General features: G+C 40.0%; 1 protein-coding gene across 2 annotated transcripts in view; it reads right to left on the bottom strand.

Moving 5' to 3' along the window:
• Positions 1 to 282: 282 nt before the first annotated feature.
• FBXO32 (F-box protein 32) overlaps positions 283 to 14,543 on the bottom strand; it is a 36,766-nt gene continuing 22,505 nt past the window's right edge. For both annotated transcript variants that reach the window (XM_067531114.1, XM_067531123.1), the window contains exons 6-9: positions 14,214 to 14,398; positions 10,235 to 10,417; positions 7,474 to 7,617; positions 283 to 5,704 (exon numbers count right to left, since the gene is read on the bottom strand). In XM_067531114.1, the coding sequence (XP_067387215.1) occupies positions 5,615 to 5,704; positions 7,474 to 7,617; positions 10,235 to 10,417; positions 14,214 to 14,398 (602 nt within the window). In that variant the 3' untranslated portion in view covers positions 283 to 5,614. The remainder of the gene's footprint in view (positions 5,705 to 7,473; positions 7,618 to 10,234; positions 10,418 to 14,213; positions 14,399 to 14,543) is intronic.

Raw genomic sequence — 14,543 nt, forward strand, 5'->3', positions numbered from 1 at the left:
TGTGGATCATAACTCATTTAGGGTGAAATATGCTCCTTTGCAAAGCCTATGCATCACATAAGTCCCATTTACTCATAGGCCTTTTGTTGGCCCTTACTGAAGACAACTGCATTCACCTTTCCTTTCTTTTGATTTACAGTAAAATAGTGGATTTATCCATTCATGGCACCTGTTGCCATGGTATCTAAGCTCTGGATAGACTTGCAGGTGAGTCTTCCCATTTACATTTGTGAGAGGCCTACTCACTTGAAAGCAACAAACAATTAAATACTAAGGTTCACATTGTTTGAACATTTATTGCAATTCAGTGTCAAAGACATTTTACAAAAATACATCACTGTACCAAACAGTTGTAAAAAAATCAGAGTTGAACATGCAAAGAAAAAATGTGTGCAAATAATTTATATGGAAGGATTTTAATCACACAATAATATTAAATAGGAGTCTTAATACACAAGGTATGCTTTTCACTTCATACCGTATCTAGTTACAGCTTTTTTTAAAAAGGAAAAAACAGGCTTCCTTTTCACATGTAAGCAGGTATTCATTACTATTGTAGATTAGCCCCTAAACATTAGTACATGTGTAATTTTAAATTAAAATGTTAACTCTGGAACTGCCCTGTTGGCACTATATGCAGCAAGTAATGGCCAAAAAGGGCCAGACTCTAGCCTCAGTTACAGCGGTGGGGTCACATGGATGAACGGGCAATGTTTGCTCTCAGGAGTGCTAGAACAGGAGACTTACTCAGGTGTTCAAGCTATTAATAGTGGAGACTGTGAAGAAGAGGACAGATTTACGGTCCTTGGAGCCAGACCCTGCAAAAAGCTGAATGATCCAGAGCATCCTCCATTACCAATGAAGTCAATGGGAGTGGAGAGCACCTAAGAGGTGCTGAGTACATCGTAGATCAGGCTCCACTGAGGAACTTCTCAACCTCAGAGGCAGCAGAAGGCCAGTCAGCTCAGAAGAAGGGGACTTTCCAAGAGCCATTACACGCAGAAGGAAAGCATTTATAAAAAGCTAGCTTGTCTGTACACATTACTGTGCTGGAAGACAAGCAGAACTCCAAATGCTGTAACAAAACTTTTAAACTGATTACCCATCAGATCCACAAGGGGTGTGTGTTTTTGCCAACAAGCCAGCAAACAAGACTAGCATTTTAATTTAAAGCTTTTTTTGGCAAGATGCTGATCTGATCTGTGAAAAGAAGCTGTGCAACAGGTTTTTAAGAGCCCACAAAGTACAATGATGGTTTATTGTAGTGAACTGAAGGTTTAAACATGAGACATCATCCAAGATTTATTAGATACTCAATAATATTTTAAATGTTCCTGGTCTATTTCAGTTGTAGCTACTAAGGGCCAAAGAATTGGCCGGGCAGAAAAAGCTAGTTTACTACCTGTGTATGTTCTAGAAAGATTTGGTTTTGCAAGAGTACTTAAAGCCAAACAGAAATGGGAACACAAACATTAATCACTACAGAAGTTCAAAACAGGGGGCTAAAAATCTTCCCATTTACAGAAAGTGGTATGGTGCAAATAAATGTTTACATATGAAGCATGTCTGCAGAGCATTACAAGGTTTCCTAATGATTTTACAAAACAGAAGTAGCTAAAAAACACAATTAAAAAAAATAAGATGAGGTGCACTCGTTCTATAATCAAACGTTAAAATATCAAACCATCATTAGTATAAACTGCTCAGCTTATGTACAATTGAAATTCAGCCTCTTGAAGTGATTGTCACATTAAAATAAACTCAAATACTCACCTCCTCTGGGAAACTGAAATGCAAAATTCTCCACTCTTCCTTCCCACGCCTCCTCCACTGTATGAAGTGTTTTTTAAATATCCGTGTTGAGCCATATTCAGCTCTGTTGCACTGGTAAATGCGGAGCAACTTCATTGGCTTCAATGTAATTACTCTGCATTTATTTATGATGATAAAGGCAGAGCACGGACCTTGTTTCATAGTGTTGAAACTAATGAATTTCTAATGGCAATGTAATCACTAATTTACAACGGTGAAATGCTGTTTGGAAAGAACATTATCACTGATGTAAATGTCCAAACACAGATAAAAGCCTGTTTTCAACTTACAGTAACTTTGCCAGAATTTCTCTGAAAATAAAAAGGTCCCTTTTATGCCAGAGTAGTCTTACACCACCCTGCCTGAAACCCAGTGTTACCACTATTGTTTTCCTTCTCCTGCTAATCTAAGTCACAAGATATACAAGCACTTCCAATAAGCTACTTGAATACAACTGATGCCTTTCTAAAGGGTCAGGCTAAGATATCTGGGTACAAACAGTGGTTGTTAAAAAGGAATCATTTGACTCACTTCAATATTTGACAGTAATAAACCATTTTGGGAATACGAAACCACTGCAGCAGGAAGATAACACTGTAAGGCAAGTTCTATTTCTTTCTTTAGCAGACTCATTTAATAAGTTATACTCCTGAATAGCACGCATTATGCTTGGTTTCATGCTGTAGGTCTCTGCCTCAGAAACTTTTTATCAGGTAGCCACATAAGAATAGTTTTTCTCGAAACACCACGATCTAAAAATGTCAACATGTAGACAGATGTATCACTTAAGGCCCATGTAGTGTTCTCAGATCAGAACCTGCACTCTAACTTCAACTTTACCAGATATTAGCTAATTGATCCTTACAGTTGGACACTGTGATAAGCAGTATTATCCCCATTTTACAGACTGGAAATGGAGGGAGAGAGAGAGAGAGAGAGAGAGAGAGAGAGAATTTTGCTCAAAACCACAGAAGGAAATAGTTACAGAACCAGGACTAGAATTCTTAAGTTCCTGACTCAGGACCTTCTGCTCAGACTATATTTGTCTATTATATATGGAATGGTGAACACACTGGGCCAGAGTCGGTCCTGCGGTTAAAATTCACTTGATGTCAGTTATACCAAGGATGAATTTGTGCCAATAAATACAACCTAAAATATGTGTTTTACAGGTTGAAACGCCAACTGCTGATATGTCAACTATGACCGTCTAAATCACAATTTCTATTTAGGTTTGTTCACTGGGAGTAGATGGGGTAGCTGGAGGAGAAAGGGGGGGGGGAAATCAGACCTCCAAGCAGTGGGCATAAAGGTTATAAGGGTACTTTTAACTGCTTGAGAAAGGAATAATATGGATCTTCAGACACAATGGCACCACCTCAGTCATTTCCAAATTACTTCCCTTAACACTTCTGTTTCACCAAGCCAAATTCCAGTCTCATTTATACCCACGCAATCTCATTGACATCAACAAGGTTGCATGGGTGTGAATGAGAATAGAGGCTGGCCTCCTATACTCAATGACACTAACACCTACAATTAGAGTTTCATTTCTTCAGGTTAACTAGCTCTCAATCACTTTCCACTCACGCAAATATATCCCCCGCCTCACCAAGACCAAATTTACTCTTTTCACCAGAGTTTAAGTTGAGAGAGGATGGAGGGAGAGCAAGATCTCTCTCTTAGAACTTTTTTATCCCCTTCTCTGCATAATGCAAAATGATTTCTCCTAGGAGTGACTCTTACCCTGGCTCTGAAAGAGATTTCTGTAAGAACAAAACTTTCTGCCTTTGGAACTCAGCAAATGGCAGTTGTTATCAAAACATTCTCCTGGATCTCCCCTCACCTGGGTTACAATCCTTGTCCCCATTACTCAGTCCAAACACTGATTTTCTTTCACAACTACTCCAAGAGTGTGCAAAGTGATTTAGTTTTCAAAAATGGAAATACAATTGCAAAAATATATATATAAACAGCTGCGGAAAAGTGTTAGAGATCAATTATAAAAACTGTAAAAAAAGGAACAGAATATTCAATAATTAAACTCAAGTAGTTCTTCCTGATTTGTCCTGAGTATTCCTCCTTCTCACAACTCTTTTGTACATATCATATAACGTACTAATATTTGTCTTTCTTAGGCACCTTGCTTACACACACTGTGTATAGTATAGGGAGAGCGCTGTCTGTGAACTCTGCTATAGAACAACTGCAAGGGTTTTTCTTATGTAGACTTTCCAAACTTTTATACATGGACTAGAATAAGCCAGATCAAGTTTGTCAAATTCATGAATTATGCGTAAAAAAGGAGATTGAGAGCCAGATCTAGGTCACACGGAAGTCAACAGAAGTTTGACCATTCATTTCAGTGGGACCAAGATTTGGTCCTAAATAAGCACTAATAGAGATACAGTGAGAATGAATCCAGCATTGGCAGGGAGATGGATTAGATAAAGTCTTTTCCATTTCTATCATAGATAGAAATGATCTGGGGTGTCTGGTGATAAGTGATTAGAAATCCTATTTGCCCTTAGGACTGACTTTACCCTTACTACACTAGGACTCTATGGCTGGCTTTCCTCAATACTTTTCCTGTTTCTTACAGCAGTTACAAACTAAAAGCATGTAAGATAAATACTATGAGCCAGATCCTCAGTGAATGTAAACTGGCTCAGCTTCACTGGCCTCAGTGGAGCTTTACCTAATTAGACCTACCAGGGACCTGGTCCTATGGGGCTGAGTCTCCTCTCAGTTACACCTGTTTTGACTTTACTTCAGTGGAGTTAAACAAGGGGGGACGGGGAGGAGAGTTAGACCCAATGAACCAGATACTGATCTCAGACAGGTGAAAATCCAGAGTAATTCCACAGTGGAATTTTGAATTTATGCTGATGAGAGATTAGATCTGGCCCCTTATCATTCATCTCTCATGCACCTTCCTTAAATACAAATCCACACCCTTGGTTTGTTTTTTTTGCTTAATCTTTTATAAAGACAACAAAATTAAAAAAGGATGGAGTAAAATCTTAGGTATTTCTAAGGCGCGCATCATCTGGACATTCAAGCACTGAGTACAGTAAGAAAATTAATTAAAAAAGTAAGCATTAACATAAGAAAAAGTTTGCTTACTGTCATAAACATCATTTCCCTTTAAATCATTGTACAAAGCACAATAGTTCACATTGAATAATGGATTATTGTTTCAAAGGTACTCTATTCGAGGTAGAAAATGGTGTGGTGTGTTATTTTCATTTTTAAGTAGAATCATATCCTATATGTTTAGCATATTTCTGAATGTGTCCAATTCCTTTTTCATACAAGTATTATTAACATTTGTTGCAGGGAATTTTTTTCCATAAATATCATTTTTAAAATGCCATATTTATAAATACCTATTGTAAATTAAAACAGATGGAGGAGCAGTTAAACAGTCCTAGCCTCAAACTGCTTTCTTTTAGTTTATTAGAAACTGCAAATAGATAGAAAGTTTTCAAATGGCCATGGGGCAAATTCAGTTTTAACTTCCAGACAGAAAGAAATGTCTGTCATGTATCTTGTACTCGGATCATAAAAAAGTGACTTTATAATAATGTTGCCTATACACACCAGTCTTGTTAGAAGTCCATATTTCTTAAACATCAAATGTCAGTGAGCAATTTCATCTTTCGTCTATAAGATCCTCTTGTTCGCTTGACTCAGGAGCTTCAAACAAACATCAACATTTACACTATTTACAAGTTCAGTGTCCAAGCTGAGTGCTGTAAAGTGTCCTGTAAGAATATAATATGCTGTGAAGACCCACAGTTCAGAATCTGAACAAGTTGATAAAGTCTTGAGGTGAAAGAGAGGTGGAGCAACTCTCTGGGTTGTTGGCTGTGCAAGGATGATCAGTACCCTGAAAAAAAACAGTCAGGTTAGAGAGGCCACAGAACTAGTGTTCCAGCTTTAATTGGTTTACGCTGCTCTGTGTGCCACATGCTGCAGATCCAGTTTGCAAACTGACAGTACTTTCATCTAAGCACTCTAATCCATAAGATGGGTGCAAAACTGGATGAAAAACTGTACTCAAAGAATAGTTATCAATGCTTCACTATCAAACTGGGAGCTGTATCTAGTGGGGTCCCGCAGGGGTCTGTCCTGGGTCAGATACTATTCAATATTTTCAGTAATAACTTGGATAATGGAGTGAAGAGTATGCTCATAAAATTTGTGCATGACACCAAGCTGGGAGGCTTGAAGGACAGAATTAGAATTGAAAACCATCTTGATAAATATGAGAATTGGTCTAAAATCAACAAGATGAAATTTAATAAAGACAAGTGCAGAGTACTACACTCAGGAAGAAAAAAAATCAAATGCACAAATACAAAATGGGGAATAACTGGCTAGGCAGTAGCACTGCTGAAAAGGATCTGGGGGTTATAGTGTATGACAGACTGAATACGAGTCATCAATGTGAGGTAGATACAAAAACAGCTAATATTCTGGGATGTACTAACAGGAGTGCCATATCTAAGATATGGGAGATAGTTGTTCCACTCAGCGCTGGTGAAGCCTCAGCTGGAGAACTGTGTCGAGTTCTGGGTGTCACACTTTAGGAAAGAAGTGGGCAAATTGGAGAGAGTACAGACAAGCAACAAAAATGATAAAACAGCAAGAGTTCTCCGGTACCTAAAAGACTAACAAATTTAGTTGGGCTTACACTTTCATGGGCAGCAACCCACTTCGTTGGATGCAAATAATTAAAGGTTTAAAAAAAAATCTGACCTATGAAGAAAGGTTAAAAAAACCTGGGTATGTTTAGTCTTGAGAAAAGATGACTCAAGGGGACCTGATCACAGTCTTCAAATATGTTAAGGACTGTGATCAGTGGTTCTCCCTGCCTAATGAAGGTAGAACAAGAAGTAATCAGCTTAATATACAGCAAGGGAGATTTAGGTTAGCTATGTGGAAAAAGTTTCTAACTATAAGGACAGTTAAGCTCTGGAATTGGTTACCAAGGGAGGCTGTGGAATCCCCATCATTGGAGGTGTTTAAGAACAGGATAGACAAACACCTGTCAAGGATGGTCTAGGTTTACTTAGTCCTGCCTCAGCGCAGGGGGATGGACTAGATGATCTGTCCAGACCCTTCCAGTCCTACACTTATATGATTCTATAACAAGTGTTATATTTCCCTTCAGCAACAAACAGGCCAAGGCTGGGCTTTAGATTTTAGGGACAATTATCAACTCAAGGGGGATGAGAGTGACAGTGATTCAAATTCACTCTCCCACTCATCCCAAGGGACAGAGACCTGATTTTGCTGTCATTTCCACTAATATCAGTCCAGAGTGACTCCGTGAGGTCAACTGCGGTATTTCAGATGTACAACCACTGTAGTGTACAGCAGAATTTGGCCCCAGATTTCAGTAAATGCCTCAAACTTGCTGTGGCACTCCAGGGGCCCTCTTCTCTCATCAGAGAGAGAGAAACCCTCCTAGATCCTGTGGGGAAAAGAATTTCCTAAAATTGAGAGAAAGCACGTTTTATTTAAGGGTCACAGACTTGACTTTCAAAGGAAATCAGCACCTGAAACTCCCATTATCTTGAATTAGAGTTATGGGCACTCAGGACTTCTGAGAAATCAGGCCCTAAATCAATTCCACCAGCAAAGTACCCATACCTTCCAGGAGAGGATGTGGCAATGTCTGCAGAGCTGCAGTGTGTCTCCATACTGCTCTTTTCTTGGGTAACACCTTACAAGTTTAAAGTACATCTTCTTCCAATCCAGCAACCCCTTCTCAGATAAGATTACCCGTTTACGAATCTGAAAATCAGAATGAGAGTGGATTAAGTGTACACGAGCGCTTAATTTTGTTTGCAATATCACTTCTCAAGACCTTCCCCCCTGCACACAGTAGCCAGCACGTAATTCTTTCTCTACATTATCTCATCTGTAGTGGCAAGAGAGTTTGTTCTGAACTTCTCCACATTAACAGTCTCGTATTCTAAACACATCACACTATGTCAGTACTAGAGACCAATCTTATCTTTTACACAGATTCCTTCCTGTTGCACATTGCTAGACAACGGCTCAAAGGGATTCATGCTATCACGCATCATCATGATTCAGAAACTCTAAGAACAATAATCGGGATAACAAATTTTATCCCATGTAGTGGTTTCAGGAATTAAACTGTGTTTCTCTTCTGCACAGATATTTTTAAACCGGGAGCTGTCATATTAGCTTGTCAGAGATTCATTTTTAGGACATCTTCATTAGTTGTAGAGATCAGATTTGGATCTATTTGCTACACCATGTGAAATATAGTCAATATAGGGGGAAAAAAGTCTTCCCAGAATCCAGGGCCAGATCTTAAGCAGACATAAATCTGTGTAGGTTTGTGGAAGTTACTGGAGCAATGCTAATTCACACCAGCTGAAGATCTGGTCCCCAGTTAGTGTGTGTATATATTTAGTGCTTATGAATGGTGCCACACTGGCAGCCCAAGACACTGAAGACCTTTATCCACAAAACAGATACAATATAAATGGTAAAACAACTCAGACTGGTGGGATATTCCCACTATAGGACAAGAGAGGATAGTTCATTCTTCATGGTCCAGTTACTCCTTGGCCATTCTGTGGAGACTGTCAGCAATGGTGCCAGTTGTGATGATGGATTCTGTGATTTGGGCAGTTATTGCTGGGAACTACATAGACACAAAACTCCCTGCACATATGGTAAAAGTAGTAGTGTTATCATTCTAGGCTATGCGTGTTAACAGCTTACATCTAAGAAGATGTGTGTGCGCATGACCTTCTCATCAACAAACTAGGGAAAGACAACCTAGCTACTATAAGGTGGGTGCATAATTGGTGGAAAACCATTCCCAGAGAGAGTAGTTATCAGTGGTTCACAGACAAGTTGGAAGGGCATATCTAGTGGGGTCCCACAGGGATCAGTTCTGGGTCCGGTTCTGTTCAATATCTTCATCAATAATTTAGGTAATGATACAGAGAGTATCCTTATAAAGTTTGTGGATGATACCAAGCTGGGAGGGATTGCAAGTGCTTTGGAGGATAGAATTAAAATTCAAAATGATCTGGACAAACTGGAGAAATGGTCTGAAGTAAATAGGATGAAATTCAACACGGACAAATGCAAAGTACTCCACTTAGGAAGGAACAATCAGTTGCACACACACAAAATGGGAAAATACTCCCTAGGGAAGAGTACTGCAGAAAGAGATCTGGGGGTCATAGTGGATCACAAGCTAAATATAATAGTGTAACACCGTTGCAAAAAAAAGTAAACATCATTCTGGGTTGTATTAGCAGGGGTGTTGTAAGCACGACACGAGAAGTAATTCTTCTGCTCTACTCCGCGCTGATTAGGCCTCAACTGGAATATAATGTCCAGTTCTGGCTGCCATATTTCAGGAAAGATGTGGACAAATTGGAAAAAGTCCAGAGAAGATCAACAAAAATGATTAAAGGTCTAAAAAACATGACCTCTGAGGGAAGAAATGAAAAAAATTGGGTTTGTTTAGTCTGGTGAAGCGAAGACTGAGGGGGGCACATGATAACAGTTTTCAAGTGCATAAAAGGTTGTTATAAAGAGGAGGGAGAAAAATTGTTACATCTGAGGACAGGACAAGAAGCAATAGGCTTAAATTGCCGCAAGGGCAGTTTATATTGGACATTAGGAAAAACTTCCTAACTGTCCGGCTAGTTAAACACTGGAATACATTGCCTAGAGAGATTGTGGAATCTCCATCGTGGAAGATTTTTAAGAGCAGGTTAGACAAACACCTGTCTGGGATGGTCAAGATAATGCTTGGTCCTACCATAAGTGTAGGTGATTGGACTAGGTGACCTGTCAAGGTCCCTTCCAATCCTATGATTCTATATTATTGGTGCTGCAGCCTCCTATTTCAGGCCCCAGTACTGTGGCCTTTACAGCACTATCAGAACTTCCCACAGAGTAACCTTTATAACCATTATCATGTCAGCCAATATTAGGGCTTATCTACACTTACCTCGGAGATTCGGCAGCAGTCGACCAGAGTTAGGCAAACTACACAAAAAACTTGCGTAACTCCCGTCGACTTCTGTGCTTCTGTTCTGCGCTCCATCTTCAATGCACTGCGCCAATGGGAACCACGTTCCGTCGACGGAGTCCTACGCCACTTGAGGAGGTGGTCTTAATACGTCGATTTCTGGATCGATTGAGTGGGTCTTCACTGACTGCTCAGTCGATCCAGATAAGTCAATCTGATGGCGGTGAATTTGCCGCCATCAGTGTAGACATAGCCTTAGAAACTCACAGTATATCCCTCAGAACAAAGTAGCAGTCAAATGAGGAAGATCTGTGTATGTATGCTCAATCACTGATTGGTTACAACAGGTGACTAATAGAGGTTTAACCTTCATCCTATTACCTGTCGGTCTGTGAAATGGTATTGGCAGAGCTTTTTCCACAGCAGCCGATCCTCACTGAGCACTTGCAGTTCAGGGGCCACTTGCCCAAGGCTGACAAGGTCTCTCCCATCAGTTAGCCGCTGCATGATGTTTAATTGTAAACACAATGGCAGATCTGTAAAGGTCATTCCTTTAAAGGCAGGCTGGAAAAAGAGTGTAAGAGCTCAGTTAGTATAAGGAGAAAAGTTGGCAATTCTAAACTGGAGCAATGTACTACTTGCTAAACATTTTATATACACAAGATGCAGTGACACTGGATAATTTCCCATCCAGGGGACAGATCGGTTTCCCTAGGGGCTCCTATGATGGGTTGTGGTGCTATTGAGCCATTATTTCCAGCAAGAAGAGTTCCTGTATCCACTGTTTACTGTGGCAGAGCAACAACTGTATTGTGTTATCAGATGTTAACTGCACTATTTACTCCCCTCACTACTGGAGACGAGGTATATAGTGCCAAAACTCCACTATAGTGGCGCAGGGCATTCCATTTCTGTAGGTCATTTCAGGTAACTGGAGGGACAATACTATTAACTATCAGGTTAAACCTCCAGTCTATTCAGTTTAAGCGACTGGGAAATTTCATGTTCTAATAAGACAACTGTGTTTTACTGTATATGGTCACATGCTCCTATATTAACCAAGCAGAGACAGTCAGTAATGGTACCAATCAAGATTTCCCTATATTTGTTTCCTAGGACATTGCTGGCAATGCTACCCGTTACCCAGGAAATCATTAAGAGTATTTTATTTTTTAAATATTTGTTTCCTACGGGGGACACTTCTAGGACGTTGTCTGCATGGTGGATTTGCCTCAATTACAGTCATTATTGCCTAGTAACCAGTTTAGCTACACTCATGCAAACCCGTGGTCTAGACAATAAAAGTCACTATGGGTGCCAGTGGCCCTTACTGCTGGGCTCCATCAGTGTATGCAGTGGCTCTGTCTGTCACACTAGAGGTTTGCACCTGTGCTGCTACACTGGTAACGGAACACAGACTGTTGAATTCAGGGAAAATCCCCAGTGCCATGAAGACCTAAGAATCAGGACATGGGCTCCAATGGCTACACTAGTGCCACTCCTTACTCATGTGAGCAAAGGTTTGCAGGCTTGGGCTCCAATAGTGAAACAACGTTCAGAGTCTTAAATAAATGTGCCAAGTCTTTAGTTGTCCTGCACCGAGATGCCTCTATTTTAAGTTGCCATCACATCACCCTACTTGCAACTGGCAGAGCTGTTAACTGTTAAAAAAAAAAAAACCCAAACAAACTGCTGATCACCTGAGGAGATTGTGTGGGACTATTTTTATGATCTTACCCTGTCTCCATTGTTTGGATGGTGTCCGGCAATTTAAAGGCATAATGTAAGTATTTATTTATACATAGAAATGTTCACCTTTCAACCCTGCAATAAGCCATACCATTATTGGTCTATAACAGGGCCCTGCACGCTCTGCAACTCCACAGCAGCAGCATATGCTGCACAGCCCATCCATTGTGGCAAAATTGTACTAATATTTTATTAATTAACCTTCTAACCCTTCTGGTCACCAAGAACACCATAAACAGACACAACTGCATCTGCCAATAGCCTAAACAGCTCCAGAAGGAGTGAACAGTCCCACTCATCTCAGTGGGGTGTTGATTCTGAACTCTCAAGGTGATCATTTAAGTGTCACAACTGTTAACTATTTTGCTGCTGGTCATTTTAGTAGCTAATATTCTTATCCCAGAATATCAAACAGTCTCCCACATAGGTTAGGTTTTGTGGAGTATTTCCTACTCAACTTCCTTCTGACAACTTCTACAATGCAGTCAGGCGTTCTCACTACAAAACTCTGCAGCACACTAAAAATTAAAAATTTAAGTGCATTGCGTAACTAAATTTCATATGGAATTAAATAAAATAAATTAAATAAATGTAGAGATTGAATCATTCATTTGTGTCTTTCACTTAAAATTTTAAAAAATAGAGGCTTTATTTATCTAGACTTGGTGCAACAGTCTCCAGTCTGCTCCACTAGGGTGCCACAGAGTCTCTATCCCATGCTGCAGAATTTAGGTCAAGTTTGCTGTGGAGTACACAGATGCCTTGTATATACCTTACTAATGGCCTCAAATTCTATTCACTAACAAAGAAGCACATTTTACAGGGCAAAATGGAGGTTTTACATGAGTAAAGTGGGCAGGACTAGACTCAAATACCTCAAACTCAGTAAAACACTTGAGTATGTGCTAAACTTTAAGCATGTGCTTATGCCTTATTATTAAAGTCAATGTGACTAAAGCACATGCTTCAGAGTTTTGCTGAATCAGGGCAAAAGACTTATCTGTTACATTTCTAACATTCCTTTTTTTGAAGAACACATGCTAGATCAGAGGAGTCCTATGTTAATTTTCATTTTCTTGACAAGCTAGTAAATACTATACGTGATCAGTATGTATTTTTCAAACTATTTTTTCAAGCTTTAGCCTCCTTGGCTCTTTCAAGACATTTTTTCCCCTTTAGAAACACCAAAAGCACTTGGTCCACTTACTGCAAGTGGCCAACCGCCTGTAATACTGCTCTTTCCCCCCTCCTTCAGCTGCTTTTGTTCAAGATTGACAAGAAACCATCTTCAATGGGGTGAAGATTACATTGTTTGCAAGCTCTACAGCTTGAGACATTAAACAGATTTAAAAAAAAGCCAGCCAGCCATGTTTAAGCCAATAAGTAAGTAAATGTATGTAACACACACACTTCTGTTCACAAGCAGTGCTATGATAGAAGCTGGGATGGGACTGATAGATTTTTGAACTGGTCTCCAAGATTTTCTAACCTGGTGGTATACTGGCTGAGGAAAAAATAGTTGTAACTATTGAGTCAGGTTTCTGCAGTGAACTCTGTGCAAGTAGAACCCTGCACCCTCACAGAACCCCATAAAAGTCAGTGGGTGTATGGCATCACAGAGATCACTGCGGGACTGAGGCTGTGGATTTTACCTAGGCTTTCCCAGAGCTCATAGAAGCCGCCTTTCCCTTAACTCCTCACCCCAAGGACCTTGCATTACAGCTACACTGCTTCGGACTCCTTCAGGGTTCCCTCGATAGTGTTTACCCTGCACCCATTTTGAAATTACTGAGGGAAGCACAAGCGCCTTTCTTGCCTATTATCAGCAGCCAAGCAAGATGCCTCTTTAGCACCCCAGTGGGAAAAAGTTTGCTTTTCAATTAATTTAGGCCCATGTCCCAGTATCACTAAGGTCAATGGGAATTTTGCAATGAATTTCAACATAAGAGTGGGACTCTAAGGAAAGGGGACAGACACAGTGGCAGCACTGGAAATTAAAGTCCAGTACTGAGTCACAGACAAGACAATACCAGTACAAGTGCTATTTGAGTCTCATCATTATGCCTTACCAATATATCTCAGCCCTGACTCTGACCTTCTGTTGAGACTGCCATCTATCCAAGGGGAACTGAAGTGAGATCAAACTCCATTCACACAGCATTTGATGATCATTTAGAGGCCTAACTGGTTTTGGTTACTACTAACAACAGGCCTGATCCTGTAGTTAATGGATGATTTGCATACACAAGTCAGGTAAGACTTGGCCCTTGTGGAGCACTTGAAGATGCCAGGCTTCATCATGCTGTCAGCTTTTCTAAATGAAACTGTTTTTAGGGATACATGCAATGTTAGGCATGTAACTCTGAAAAACATTTTGCATCTTGGTTTAATTTTCCACTTGAAAGTCAAAATAAAAGTAATAATTAAAAAAAGCCTCCCCATGTCTAATCCAATTGAATTCAAATCTTAACAATCCAAATTCTCTCCACCAGCAGACTTGGTGTGAAGTCTAGCAATGCTCATTATGATCCAATTACACAGGCAGGAGCTGCAGCTGCATGATAAGGTTGCATGAAAGAGCCTCTAAGTGAGGGCCAGGATTCTTGCTTACTCTTGTGATTTGGATGCTGTTCAGTTCCTGTTGCCAGTGAAGAATGGTCTCCATTCTGTGCACCCACATGTTGATGTTTCCAACCAGAACAGACTTGCCAACCCTTTGCACGAGGGTGCACAGTGACGTGTAGAGAGTCTGCAGCAATTCCCTTATTAGCCTGATGTTCTGCTGATCTTCCAGGACTTTGGAGGCAGAAAGAAGAAGAAAAAAATATTTTAGAAAAGGATTATAAAGTTTAAATACATTCTGAGTATCTACTTTCTCCTGAGGGCTTTGCAAGAATTACTCTCTACGATCTTAGGCCAAGAAGTATCAAATCTGGAACCA

The sequence above is a fragment of the Emydura macquarii genome, unplaced genomic scaffold (genome assembly GCF_026122565.2).
Source record: "Emydura macquarii macquarii isolate MOO-44397 ecotype Brisbane River unplaced genomic scaffold, CSIRO-AGI_Emac_v2 contig_369, whole genome shotgun sequence".
NCBI lineage: Eukaryota > Metazoa > Chordata > Testudines > Chelidae > Emydura > Emydura macquarii.